The sequence below is a fragment of the Pantherophis guttatus genome, chromosome 2 (genome assembly GCF_059756535.1).
Source record: "Pantherophis guttatus breed Tessera chromosome 2, ASM5975653v1, whole genome shotgun sequence".
In the NCBI taxonomy this organism is placed as follows: Eukaryota; Metazoa; Chordata; class Lepidosauria; order Squamata; family Colubridae; genus Pantherophis; species Pantherophis guttatus.
In genome coordinates this window covers 66,764,627-66,779,940 of record NC_142064.1, presented here as the reverse complement: position 1 = coordinate 66,779,940, position 15,314 = coordinate 66,764,627, and the positions used below count along the sequence as shown (strand labels likewise).

General features: G+C 35.6%; 1 protein-coding gene and 1 long non-coding RNA gene across 2 annotated transcripts in view; one reads left to right on the top strand and one right to left on the bottom strand.

Moving 5' to 3' along the window:
- Window positions 1-15,314, bottom strand: part of LOC117661417 (guanine nucleotide-binding protein G(q) subunit alpha) — a 115,029-nt gene that overhangs the window by 19,200 nt on the left and 80,515 nt on the right. Inside the window, exons 4-5 of the mRNA XM_034410191.3 lie at window positions 2,383-2,511; window positions 491-620 (exon numbers count right to left, since the gene is read on the bottom strand). Coding sequence (XP_034266082.1) covers window positions 491-620; window positions 2,383-2,511 — 259 coding nt within the window. The remainder of the gene's footprint in view (window positions 1-490; window positions 621-2,382; window positions 2,512-15,314) is intronic.
- The window catches only part of LOC117661421 (uncharacterized), a 48,502-nt gene continuing 43,272 nt past the window's right edge, over window positions 10,085-15,314 (top strand). Inside the window, exon 1 of the long non-coding RNA XR_004590003.3 lies at window positions 10,085-10,190. This is a non-coding gene — a long non-coding RNA (uncharacterized LOC117661421). The remainder of the gene's footprint in view (window positions 10,191-15,314) is intronic.

Here is a 15,314-nt window from a genome sequence, read left to right as displayed (position 1 = left end):
TCCTACTAGACCTAAGAACAGGCCTTTATGAAGGGATCCTAAGTATAGATCATATAATAGATATCAATTAATTTGGGGTTATTAGGCTTAGAGCGTAACTAGTTGAAATAATGTCAACATAATTTTGTTTATAATTGATTAGTTACCTCAGAGATAAAAACATCAATTAACATTAATTTATATCTATTCTCTACACTGACTAGAGGAGTTATAAATAAGCCTTATGAGTTACAAATAAAAATGTAATTTTGGAGAAGCAGAATTTCCAGTTTTAGAGAATAAGAAATATTAGTTAATATCCAAAAAGATTGAAGCGGAACCATGGGGACCAATGTCTCTGAGCACAGTATTTCAAAACCAGGATGAAATCACAGAAAAAATAATTCCTGATCGGTCATAGAATACTATCACAAAATTATATGATTTTTGGGAAAGCAATTATTGCCTTAATTAGAAACATACTTCTCAAGGGTATTTGATAATAGCCTACCTCATTGTCTGACTCCACAAGTACTTGATCATATTCGCTAAGAGCTACTAGAAACATAATGGAGGTGACATTTTCAAAACAGTGTATCCATTTTCTTCGTTCCGATCGCTGACCCCCCACATCCACCATTCTGGAATAGGAGCAAAATTCATAGAAATCAAAACAATGTACAAATTCTAAAATGTTAGGGATGTTTTCATTATTATATTATTTATATGCTAGGTCTCAAGGATCATGACAATAGAATGAACACATCTACACTTCAGCATTCTGCAAATATTTACATTGACAGCAGGCATACATTCTGGTGGTGCAGTGATTAGAATGCAGTATTGCAGGCTAACTCTGCCTACTGCCAGGAGTTCAATCCTGACCAGCTCAGGTTGACTCAGCCTCCCATCCTTCCAAGGTTAGTAAAATGAGGACCCAGATTGTTGGGGGTAATATGCTGATGTTGTAAACCATTCAGAGACTGCTGTAAAGTACTATAGAGTTGTATATAAGTCTACTATTCTGCTTTGAAGGGACATCCAGATAAATGAGATATGTAATGGTGTAGAAACCAACCCAGCAACAATTTAATATTCCTGAACACCATCATTCCAGAACAAATTTATTGCATAGAGGTATAGATACTGTTGACAGACTGCTACCAGTCATACTGATATCAAATCAGTATCAGCCTTTCTCTTGAAAATATAAGCCAATTAAGTCTTATAATGGCTTAAATCAATGGTAACGGAACAAATTAGGGGCACTGATAATCAGAGTGGTTATCACCAGTGTTCCTGAATTTTATCATCAAATATTAAACTGCCACAAGCCTACCCTCGTGAGGCATTTATAAACTGTAACTTGGAGTAAATATAGATGGGCTATTTCTCAAACCCATTTAATGTTTTTCCTCCTGGATTGTGGATTTCATAACATTCCTTATCCCCAGAGACTTTGCATTTATGGCTCTAGGAAGGTAGAAATTTTTGTTTTGCTTATATGACTCCCTGAGAGGTGCTTTGCTCTTCCAAATTATTTCCAAATTTAAGGGACATATAGACTAATAAAGCCAAATAACATGTTTACTAACAAGAGGACTCTCTTTTATTTTGCTTCAGGACTACAGTTAATGAAAATCAAAATAAAAAACTTCAAAAACGTTCTTTAGATTATACATTTATATAGAAGAGGCACCATTTGTCAAACTTTGTATTTCAACAAATCTACGAATGAATTTCAACAAATCTACAGATGAACAGAAATTGATATAGCCGCTACTATTATACAAGTTAAACACATTTTTAAAAATAAGTGTAATTATTAAAATTGAAACAGGAAATTGAAATTGTTCAATATAGGCAAGAGTCCAATCTTTTCCAGAGTAACTGCAATAGTAATAATCTTTTATGTATAGTGACAGAATAATGAAGAAGGGGACTTCTTATAAAGACATTATTATTATTTTTTCAGTTTATGTTCTTTACACAAGATGAAGCAGAATTAGTAGTTAGGATATTTATAAGAATTGGTGGATTCGATCTATAAATATATAAAATACCATTTGTCTGAAATTTATAGAGTAAATTCATATCTTAACACTAACAAAAGCATGTTGTTTATGACTTAACACAATACTCTGTTTTGCATTCTCCATTTTTGATCAGTGTAAAATATTGATTTAAACAAGGAACATCTCAGAGGTTGAATTGTTTTGCTTGAATTGCTACTACTAAGCCAAAAGAAGAAAGGGAGTGGGAGAAAAGAATACATTTCCAAAATAGCATTTTCTATTGGTACAATTACTTAAATATATTTTTATGCTCCTGGTAGGAAAACCCCCTCCCCCAAAATAAACTCCTCTGAAGTAGCACTATAAAGATAAAAAACCTTTTATCTACCTGAAAATAACACTTTGTAAGTCAAATGGGTATTCAATGATTCCTGTAGTTGGAACTCGAACTCTAAGAACATCTTGTTGAGTGGGTAGATATCCAGGGCCTGCTATGCGGTCCAAATCGTTAAGATAACTATAGATAGAAGAGAAACATCAGGAATGAAAGGTAATGCTCCACTGACAGAAGGAATTATATAAAGATAAAAAAGCAGAAGTGTTTGGATAGGGCACACTTGGAAAAAACTATTGAAAACAGAATTTTATAGCAGAATAAAAAAAAAGTTTGTATAGTTTTTGTAACTTTTACATTGTTACTAGAATTTTTCATTATCTCCAGAATATTCGAAGCATCAAGGGTGACAATTTAAAATGTGTTAACTTGTCCTGGCAGTCTTATTGTACAAATTATGTTTCAGTGTGAAAGAGATGTGGATTGGTAAGATTCAAAATCAAACGCACGTGAAGTGAATTGGATCAAAGTGCTGAATTCAATATAGAATAGTTGTTCGCTACAGTGAGGTTCTGCCTTAAACATAAAAGTTTTGTGTTTTCTTTTTCTATAAATGTACATCTAGCAGTGGCATTAACAAATAAGTTTAGTTATTGTTAAAACAGGTTCACTGATTTATATCATTGCAATTTAAGTTAATTATGGTTCTTGAGATGGTTCACCATCAATTGGCTCAATGCAAATGTAGTAGGACAAATGATCACATAACTGTAGTTAAGTAATATGAATTTCTCCCCAATTTCCATGCTATTCTATACACACTGTCATTTCATTTTCACTGGCATTTTAAGGAACTGTGATCCTATATTACCTGCCTCTCGGCAGATCACTTACTTAACAAAACAGCATTTAGAATAGCATCTCAGCTATTCTATTCTGTTACCACTTGATCCTAAGCAGCTTGCCAGATCTTTATAGCCAAGATCAGCTCTCTGCTTTTCTATAGTATCAAAATCTGTACTGTAGTTAGACAAATCTCAACGTTCTTGAAGCCGTTAACTCTTATTAGAGCTATCCTTGCAGCCCCAGCCCCGTGATGAATTAAGAATGCTGCTCTACATTCAAACAAAGCATGGTCTCTGTGAATGCTAGACTTTGAATTACCTTTTTAACTTTTGGCAAATGTTAATTTCTTTTTCATGGGTCTGCTCCCTCTGATTCTTAGAGAGCACTTTAAATCAACTTTGTTAAAAAAAAACATTGGCAAGCTTTCCTCCTTAAGACTCTTAAGGAAAGATGTATTCTTTCAAAGACTGAAAGATTAGGCTTCCCAAATACTGGATGTATCCTTAAGCAGTGTATTTGGGACGGTGATCTTCAAAGCAAAATGTGGTTCCCAATTTCGCAACACAAGGGGTCTTTCCAAGTGAGTAAGTGACAGCTTCCTATCTCTCCTCTCAATCCTGAAAGTTTGCCAGGCCATCCATTTTGCTCGGCTTGATGCACAAACTCTTGCTGTTATAGCGGCGTACTATAAAATTACTCTCCCACATTAACACATATATCCTCGGGAGGGTGGGGTGTCAGTAGAATTCTTCAGCCATTGTCTTCTTCACGGCTGTCTACAAGGAATTCTAGTTGGCTTTAATGTATTCCATACTGAAGAAATTCCCTGGTAGAAAGCATGATTTCCATTTGTTGCTTATCCCATCCTGTTATTATTTGGCTGTATCTTTCCAAGTTTCTTCACTTGCATTTAAACCAGCTGACTGCCCTTGCATTTGAAAATAGATACTGAATTCTTCTGTCAACCTCATGTCTCTACCTTTATCTATATAAGCTTTCTAAAAGATAGAAAGCAGCAGGTGAAGCTAGGTAAAATCACACCAAATGCCCGTATAATTAGAACAGGCACCGCCAGGTCTATGTGCTCTCTCCATTACTCTTTTCTCTCTATGCCAATGATTGCATCTCGAAGGATCCCTCAGTTAAAGTACTGAAGTTTGCAGATGATACAACAGTGATTAATCTCATTTGAGACAGTGATGAATTAGCACACAGATGGGAGATTGAACAACTGACCCTGTGGTGCAGCTGGAACAATCTGGAGCTAAATACACTTAAAATTGTAGAGATCAAAGTGGATTTTAGGAGGAGCCCTCCTATTCTTACAATATTAGACAACTTAGTATCAACAGTAGAGACCTTCAAGTTTCTGGGTTCTATGATCTCCCAGGATCTGAAATGGACACCTAACATTAGAACCGTCATTAAAAAGGCGCAACAAAGAATGTTCTTCCTGAATCAACTCAGAAAGTTTGGACTACCCCAGGAGCTGTTGATATAGTTTTAAAGAGGAATTACTGAGTCTATAATTTGTACTTCTATAACTGTCTGGTTTGCTACAGCAACCAAACAGGACAGAGACAGACTTCAATGAATAGTTAGGACTGCAGAAAAAACAATGCAATTAGCCTGCCTTCCATCAAGGACCTGTATACTGCACAGGTCAGAAAGAGGGCTGAGAAAAAGAGAAACCGGAAGCATCGCAGTGAGACCAGCTGGAAAATAGCGGGCTTCAATAAGCTCCACGAAAATCCAGCCGGACAAACTGTTGTTGGGGGGTCTTTGGACCAGAACCGTCCTGTAGGGATAGGGAAGAAGGAGAGGTGCCTCGGACGACCAAGAGAAACAGGTGAGTTCCTCGAAAGGTCGGAGACAGCTCTTTAATGGCGGGTTGGCGGCCATTAAAAAATGACTGCTCTGAAGCTGGGGCAAACAAGATTTTTGTGCAAGAGTGATGTTGGAAAAGAGTGGTGATACCGGGTGAGTGATTGGCCAACTCACAGGTAAAAAAGAAAATTAAAAAAAAAAAAAACTTTAAAGGTGTCCCGGAGCGGAAAGAGCAGCTAATTGGCACTTGGGAATTTTAATGGAGAGAGAAGAACAAAGAGGAAGTTAAAGTACTAAAGCCCAAGAAAAAAAACTTTATAATTGGATTTAAAATTGGATTTGGAGAAATTAAAATTAATAAGAAAATTAATAAGAAAAAGAAACCTGAGGGAAAGTACTTTTTATGAGGATTTGAAATATTTTTGATAGTTTTGTCACTTGAAGGAAGAACAAAGAGGAACTTAAAAGATTAAAGCCCAAGAAAGGAAATTTTATAACTGGACTTTAAACTGATTTTGGAGAAACTAAAAATAATAAAAGGAAAAGAAATCTGAGGGAAAGTATTTTCTATGTAGATTTAATATACTTTTGTAAACTTGATACTTTGTTGTTTTGAGAACAGTTTGGATTGGAGACATCTGCTGGTAGAAAGCAAGCATTACAAGACTGGCCTGTAAATTGAAGAAAATAATAGCAGTGACCTTGACTACTAAAAGAAACTGTGAGAACTTTTAAGGAGTATTTGTTTTTTTTTTAATTGCTTGGTCTTGACTTCCAACGGAGGTGGAAAATAACAAAGCTTTAAATTGGAGTGGATTGGACAAACATTTGAACTGGATATTATCTGGAAATAAAAAAGAGACTAAATGGACTTTAAAATCTTAATTAAATATAAACTAAAATATTAACAATTTTTAAAATTGACAATATGGAGTCTTGGACGTGTGAGGAATTAATTGAGATGTTTAAAAACATGCATGAATCATTAAAGGGCAACAAAAAGTCATAAATTTTGCTAGAGCACACAAAACAGGAAAAAGAATATAAATGAGAACAAGAAAATAATACTGAAGGAAAAGGAATTGAATGTAAAAAGTTAAGATGATTACAGTAGGATTTACAGTGGCAAAAAAAGAGTGGATGGGGGGAATATCAATCAATCAAAGGAAAGAGAAGGAAATGGAAAAAGATTAGGAAAAAGTTTCGGGAGAATTATGTGAGCAATAGACTCAAAAGTTGGAAAAGGATTCAGGAGAAAAGATACAATAAATATAAAAAAAAATAAATAAAAAGTTAAGAGAATGGGATGAAAGAAGAAAATTATTAAGAAGTGGAATTTTGGAGAGACCAAGAGAAAATGGATAAAAGGGGAAGAATAGTGGAAAGGAGGAAGGTATATATTAGTAGATCAAAGGGAACTGTATTAATATTATTAATTGTGAATGAAGAAGCGAATATGATGATGTATATTGTTTATTGTAAAACAGAATAGCAGATGAAATATGAAGTGGCAATTTGGTTCAATTATGAAAATAACTGAAATCAAGAGACAAAATTGAAATGATAAAAAGTGCAATGGGAATTTTGAAAAAACATGTTGTAAATAATGAAATAAAATAATTGATGCTATAGTAAGAAATCAGGAATTAAGGGCGGATAGCGATATTGCTTATAATGTACTAAAAAGAGATTAAGATAAAATGTGCAAGGTTAATTAAGTTAAAGGGTTTCAGTGTAAGAATTGAATATGATGAAGCACATTGTTTATAGACGAAAAGTGTGATGGGGATTCTGAAAAATATATTTTATAAATGGAGAAATAAGATAATTAATTGATGTTATGCTAAGAAACTAGGAATTGAAGAGCGGATGGTGATATTGTTTATATATTATGTATTTAGAAGAGATTAAGGTAAGATAAAGAAGTAAGGACAAAGAATATTATAGCTGAAACTGAAATATGTAAATTGTATTTGGAAAAAACAAAAAGGAAGATTGGAATAGACTATAAAAATCAATATATAACTATGTTATAAGATGTAGAAGACCTGGTCAACACTCTGTTCATAAAATATGTATGTAAAAGAAAAATTTAATAAAACTTGATTAAAAAAAGAAAAAAAGAAAAAGGGCTGAGAAAATATCTACATACCCCTCACATCCTAGACATAAACTGTTTCAACTCCTCCCCTCAGTACGTTGCTATAGGGCAGGGGTGGGCAAATGTGGCCCTTTTACAACCTGTGGACTTCAACTCCCAGAATTCCTGAGACAGCTTGGCTGTCTCAGGAATTCTGGGAGTTGAAGTCCACAGGTTGTAAAAGGGCCACATTTGCCAACCACTGCTATAGGGCATTGCAAAACAACTAGACACAAAGATAGCTTTTTCCCTCGTGCCAACACTCTGCCGAACATCTAATTACCACAGCACTGTCTTATATCTACGGATATTTACCCACATTATATGGCTGCTTTACTGTTATCCTTCTCATCTTTTCTACTATCTTCTCCTTATGATTATATACCTTTGCATGTAAACTGAGAGACAAATTCCTTTGGTGTCCAATCACACTTGACCAGCCCCTTCTCTTCTGTTCTCTTGTCATCATCTCATCTGGCTGGTTTTATTTGATTACTGGCCTTAGAGTAATAATAAAGGTTTGACTGACTGAATTGAAACTATTTTCATTATATTGATTCCATGGTTTTTTTCTCTTCAATGATCTCATGTTCCTCAGGTATCTTAGTAGAACACAACATATATGGGTTTTTGGTTAGGAGCTTGGCTATAAGTATAAATGTTTTATGATATTCTATGTTTTTATTATTTTCTGTTTTGAATTGCTTAGGGTCGCAAGGTATACAGAACGTGAAAATGGAGATGTCACCCAGAAGCTGTAAAGACGAGCAGTGAAGAAATGTGTACTACGGCCAGGGAGGCACTAAAACATAAAAAAAAAAAAACACCAAAAAAAACCCCCTGATACTGGCTTCCCCGACAGTATTAGATATGAGCAAGGGAATGGAAATCACAGGGGTTTTTGCAAGTGCTGTAGAAAATAGCCTTGTTACTACAGTGCTGTTACTACAGTACTGTAGTACTACAGTGCTTACTTACTACTACAGTGCTATAGAAAAGAGCCGTGGTGACACAGTGGTTAGAATGCAGTATTGCAGGCTAATTCTGCTGACTGCCGGCTGCCAGCAGTTTGATTCTCATCAACTCAAGGTTGACTCAGCCTTCCATCTTTCCGAGGTTGGTAAAATGAGGACCCATACAGACAATACAGGTAGTCCTACAACAGTTCCTTTAGTGACTGTTCAGTTACATCATCACTGAAAAAACTGACTTATGACCATTTTTCACACTTATAACCATTGCAGCATGTCCATGGTCACGTGATCAAAATTCAGACACTTGGCAACTGATTCATATTTATGACGATTGCAATGTCCTGGGGTCACATGATCCCCTTTTGTGATCTTCTGACAAGCAAAGTCAATTGGGAAGCCAGATTCACTTAACAACAGTGTGGCTAATTTAACAACCGCAGCGATTCACTTAACAAGTGTTGCAAGAACGGTTGTAAAATGGGGCAAAATTCACTTAACAACTGTCTCACTTAGCAACATAAATTTTGGACTCAATTGTGGATTGTAAGTCGAGGACTACCTGTATGCTGACATTGTAAATCACTCAAGAGAGTGCTGTAAACCATTATGAATTGGTATATAAGACTAAGTGCTATTGCTATAGTCCAGTGATGGCTAACCTTTTTGCCATCGCGTGCCCACACCCATAATTCTATGTGCCCACTGGAAGTTGGCAAACAGGCCGTTTTGGCCTCTGGAGGGCCTCTGGGGAGTGAGGAAGGCCATTTTTGCCCTCCCCAGACTCCTAGAAAAGCTCTGGAGCCTGAGGAGAGAGAAAAATGGGACACACACACCCCCCCGAGGCCCTCCGGAGGCAGGAAACAGCCTGTTTCCCTACTTCTGGTGGGCCCAGAAGGCCTGAAAATCAGCTGGCCTCATTTGCCCACCGATATGACTACGCATGCCATAGGTTTGCCATCACAGCTACAGCCTGTCTCAAAAAAGTATAGTTCTAGTCTTCTTCTGAAGTCAGTTCCCTGATTGGTCTACCTTGTAGGAATGGAACAAAGGTGAGATGGATTGTTGTAAACATTAAATAAATAAATAAAAACAAGTGAAACAAACAAATAATGGAATTTACGCTGCAGGAAAGGACATACGGGAGCAATTTTGACTCTTGGTATCTTATAGATACCTACTATACTGATGTATTTGTCACATATTAAATCATAGACATAACATACAACACAGGAAGAACACATACAACACATAAAAACTTGCCAATCACATACACTGCTTTCTTCCCATTCCATCAGTTTTGATAGAAAATCTTTGTATCTCATGTACATAGAACATGAATTGGACAAATTTCACCGCAAAATAATTATACAAACAGCCATGCATGAAAAAAGTACTCAGAGGACAAAGTAACTAAGTTATATACTGGCAAGATTGGGATTTTAAATGAAATGATTACTAAGCATAAATCTAAACTTAAAGGTCAGTAAATGAATGTACATTTGGAATATTTCAATTAATACAGGAATTTTCAGAGACAGCTGGGAGGTGGTTGACCACAGATTTTACTGTACTGATTTGTGTAATTTTTCTACAGATACAAATTTTTGTATTTTGTATCAGAAACTGGTCTACATATCTTGTCCTTTTTCTTTGGCATGTCATATTGGGACAGTGCTCCTTTTTGCTATGGATGTCTGATACATGACACCAGCTTCACTTTCCTGAGCCTGTTTCATTATGGATTCAGGTGGACCAAGCTGGAATAGATCAACAGTATCCAATTATTCACTCGAGATGAGTCGACTAAAAATATGCTTCCGGCTCATCATAACTGCATCAATTATGTTATTTTTGTAACTGATGCCCAGATTGATCTCCATCCTCAATTCAATTCAGCTGCCAAGCAGGGTGACACATAATACAGTCTTCTCCCTGTTAAATGAAATCACAGGGAGCTATATTTATCCTCAGGAAACTAATGTATATGGGCATAAGTCTAACTGCTAAATTTCAATTCTAATGTAGGTGAGAAAGAGAAAGAAATACATAGGCAGAGAGAACACACAGATCTACTGGTAAGTCAATGTATCATCTCAAATTAGCAGATCTTTAAAATAATTTAACTTTAGCATTAAAATATTTATTTAGCTAAACTGAATTCACGTATATTAATTCACTGGATTCACGTATATTAATCTTCACTATTAAAGAGGCATATACTGGTAGTTACATTAAGTTGCTAAAAATCAGGCTTCTGGATCAAGAACCTAAATTTTTTTGTCTCAATTTAAGATAATTCCTTTTGCAGACGCGAATGCTTTCTTGGAATTGGATAGTCTTGCCCTGCTTTTCAAATATTTCTAGCAAAATGATTACTTTATTGTCTTATTTAAGAAGTTCTCAAGCTGTGGGTTACATTCTAGGTAGCTGTAAGCAACTGGCAGATAATAACAAGTTATCATTGTTTAAAGCTGTGACCAGGCTTCTGCAGGAAAAGTGAGACCAATGTCAACCCTCATTCCCACTTTGTCCAGAGAAGGCGGTAATAAGCTTGCTCAGAGCAAGAGCAGGGGAAATTCTAAGAAACGGTTAACCCCACTAGAGCTGTGATTGGTTCATCATGGCATCTGGAGTATATCCATAGGCGTTGGAATTTCTGTAGAACAGTGTTAATGAAGTGAAGTTAGTGAAGTAATGGTTTTATCCATTATTTTAAATTTATATTATTTTAAAACAGGAAAATATGGGAGCTTTTTTACATTTTTACTGAAGAAGCACAGCATTTAATATAACAGCCAGATATAAACTAACCCTCCCCACCAGCATAAAACTAAGCCAGGAAAAAAGAAAAGAAAAAGAAATAGTAGTTATACTATGGGAATACATAATTATTTATATAGGGAAGCCTTGATTTAATGGACTAACTTGGGGAAAGTCCATTATTCCTCAGGGTCTGTAATAATAAAGCATGTGTCATCACAGCAATTGAAATAATTTGTGTGACAACAACATAATGTAAATCAAAGAAATTGACACAATGACATCATCACATAAATGATAAAGAAAAGATAGAAACTGGGCTCACTATCGACTGTAATGCTACCACTATTTTTTAATTGTATTTTTTTACTTATTTCCTGAAATGGATTAAATTGTTGAAAAATATATTAAATAAATTATTTTGTCAAAAAATTCCACTGAGATTCACTAAGATCGAACTCTTAATTCCCAACTTTTTTCATGTCTTTCTAAAGTACCTGGAAATATCAAATATCAATGTGTATACTGCTAAAAGAGCCTTGTACAGTGGACTAAAGCACCCTGTTATTAAGACCAGCTGCCTGCAATTACTGCAGGTTCGAATCTCGCCAGGCTCAAGGTTGACTCAGCCTTTCATCCTTTCTAAGGTAGGTAAATTGAGGACCCAGTTGTGGGGGCAATAAGCTGACTTTGTATAAATATACAAAAGGATGAAGGCTATTGCTTAGCACATTGTAAGACGCCCTGAGTCTCTGGAGAAGGGCGGCATATAAATCAAATAAAAATAAATAAATAAAACCATTTCTCAAATATTTCAATGAACTTTACTGATACATTTTCTGAAGAATTTAATTTCTCTGAAATTAAATGAGGACTTGTTTCCATTCTATCTACAATACATTCTGCAGTAATTGATTTAATAGCTATGATTGGGACACTATTTCAGGAAAGCAATCTATCCTCCTATTCTTCAGAGAAGTGAACGAATTTCTCCTCTTATTGAGCATTGCATGATCAAGAATTGGGATAAAAAGAGGCAGATTAGAGGCCAATATGTGTTTCTGTATTATTCAAGGTTTTAAGGATAATTTTAAATACTATATGAACTTATCACTGACGCAGTGGGTATGAGTTCGGGTAGACTCAGAGAGATGGGTGTGTGTATGTGTGCTATGGTCTATGGGGTCATGAAGAGTCAGACACGACTTAGCGACTGAATAACAAATGAACTTATACTGGTAGTTACTAATTTGCTATTATCCAAATGAAATTGAATAGCTCTGATCAAAATAAAAGTGTGGCAGTTCAATTGGTTCCTTTGTATATTTGGTGGATGATAAACAAGCTCACTATGACAAATCTATCAGATTGGTTGGTAGAAGTAAATCTATACTAAGAAAATACAATGGAAATTGCACATCTTTCAGTTAGATTTTGGCAAGAAGCAATATACCACTAACTTGAATGAAATAACTGGTTTTTTTCATGGGAGAAGGCTGCACAAATTCATTTAGCATTTTAGGGGTTGTACCCGGTAGTATTGCAAAGCTTGAGTAAATGCCTTACTGTTTTGAAAACTGTCTATTCTGTGTCATATACGGTGTGCTCCCAGAAAAATCTGGATAGACTTACAGCCAAAATGGATGCTAGCAAATTTCTAGGTTATGCACATATTGCACAATTGTGGAACTACAATAGGTCAACTTTTGTTCTTATGTTTAATATTGAAAACTAAATATCTCCTTTGAAATTACTGACAGTCAAGCTCTCCTTCATAGTACAATCCTATTCCTGTAAGCATGAATATCATTGCTGCCTCAATGACTTGCAATGAGAATTTACCAGTATTTACATAAAAATAGGTACCAATCTGTTCAACTGAGTCTTTTTCTTGAAGCATGCAGAGATATACAGCTTAAGATATACAGCTTAAGATAGTGCACTACATGTACAAAAAGGATAACAAATTGTTTAAAAATGTATCTTATAAAAAAAGAAACAGAACCTCCTGCTATACATAGAGCACCTATTTCATACGCTCATAAAACTGTTTAATAAGCCCAATAAAACTGAATAGGACTCATTATGTTAAAGCATTAAATCACAGAATTAAAAAAATTAGAATAAGGAAAAAGAAAAAAGAAATGATGAGAAGCTTTTAATACCATTGATCATGGCATGTTTCTGGACCATTTTCAAGCTTTGGGAGTGGGAAGTACAATGGATCTAATCAGTAATAGTGGGGAGAGAAGGAATCTAGCCCATCTACCCCTTCTTTGTGTGATCTCTTAGGGCCTACTATTTCTTTACTCTTGTCTAACATTTATATTAAGTCACCGGGAAGTCATTCATTGCTATGGGGTCAGGTATCATTAATACGCTGATGAAACCCATCTACACATCACTATCCTAGGATGGCAAAGTGTTCTTTCCCAGTACTGAAGGCTGTGGGGGTGGGGATGAAAGTGTTTCAGCTCAATACATGATCAAATGGCTGTGAGTTTTGAGGTCTCCTAATTCTGAAGATTCTCTTCTTTCAGTTCAGGATTGGATTGGATTTTCCAGTCATACCAACATTCCAGTTGGTATGTAATTTAGGTGGTCCTTTTGGACTGTTGGCTCTTGTTGAAGACCAAGCAACAGCAATGGCCACGACAGCCTCTTTCAATAGTTCCATCATGTGCTCAATTGTGCCATTCCTAACTTGGTTGACCCTGGTAATTCACATTTGGATTTCTGAAACATGCTTTAGACTGGGTGCTCTTGAAAACCCCCTGCAAGCTGCAATTGGTCCAGAATGGGCCACCTTGAGAGATCTTTGAAAGACCATTCCTCTGTGATCTGCATTGCCTTCCAACGGAAGTCTGTGTAATTCAAGTTGCTGATTATCATCTATGAAGTCACCTGAATTACTTGCAACTCTACCTTTGCTTGTCCCAGGAGAATGAGCAAAGTGAGCAATCTTTAAATCCCTTCTTTGAAGCCATGTCACCTGGAAGGAGCCAGGAAGCATGCCTTCTCTGCTTGTAGCAACCAGCTTATGGAATATGATTCTTCCCAACATTCAGATAGCCCTGTGCTTCCTATCCTTCTATAAAGGCCCTGAAAATCTAGTTCTTCCTCCAGGCACCAGGCCAGACTATGAAATAAACACATGCAGAATGAGAGATTTTTGAATGTGCATACAGTAGCAAATTGGCTATTCTGTTTCTCTTTATTTCATTATATTATTATTCCATTATTTGATTCCAGATGCTTCCTATAATTTTTTTTCTCACACTTCTATATAATTATACATCACCCAGCCATTTTGTAAGTTGGGCAGCCATATCAATGAATCAATCTATTAATCGGTCAAGGAAATATATCACAGCAAGCTCAACATTAGGTTATATCTACATACCTCTGCTGAACAAACAAGTTTTAATTTCTTAGCTAAAACGAGCAAGAAGAGATAAACTGGACTTCCCCAAGGGAAAAAGAAATTTTGTCATAAGGGTACTCTTACCAAAAAGCATGATACTTCGTTTTCAAAACATAGGCTATGCTCTGTAATAAAATCCTTAATATCTCTAAGCTTTTTTCTGTCCATCCTTCCCTGATATTCTTTTTTTAAACTTACTTTCGCATTTGGATAAATTGGCTTGTCTTGATAACTGGTTCTCTACACAATTATTGATAGGAAAGATCATCACATGGCCTCTCATCATATTCTATCTTGCTTACTAGTCAACTGAATTAGCTCATTGTAAGGGCTCCAGTGTACTATAATATAAAGGTGCAATTCTAAAACTTTTAGTTGTATTAGAATTTGTGACTGTCTCAGAGAGCCATGATTGCATTATGTCCACACAAATTACCTTGCTATAGCACCTCAGGCCTATCTCTATGGCAACCCAATAAAATTACTGCAGCCGCCACTCTAGATTTTACTGGACGAATTACAGCTATAATTAACTTTCAAAATATGGCTTATAATGGAAATATATTTAGACGTGCAATTTCTTTTCGATAACTGTATGCCACCAACCATTAATGATGAGCTTAAATGGTTAAAATATTTTTATGATGATAGATCTACACTACTTCCCAACAAAATATGGTAAATAAAGGATTAGGAGATCAGGAGAAGCAAGGACCATGAGCTTCTGTGCTACACATCTTTCAAAGGTGTCTAAAACCATCTCACTAATGAGAATTTCCAGGAAAAAACATTACAGTGCATTACTGTAAATATAAATTATGCAAAAACAAATAGGTCATTTCTGAATTACAGAAGTCTACAATTTTCTATGTGTTTCTCAGAATGTAAGTCTTTGGTTGAGATTTCCATTTTAGGTAGGATAACAAGAGAGACTTAAAAGCCTCAATCCCCTTCTCTATATTTTGCCATACTGTATATCTGTAGTTAGTTTTCAGGTAAGCTATATTGGCTTTTT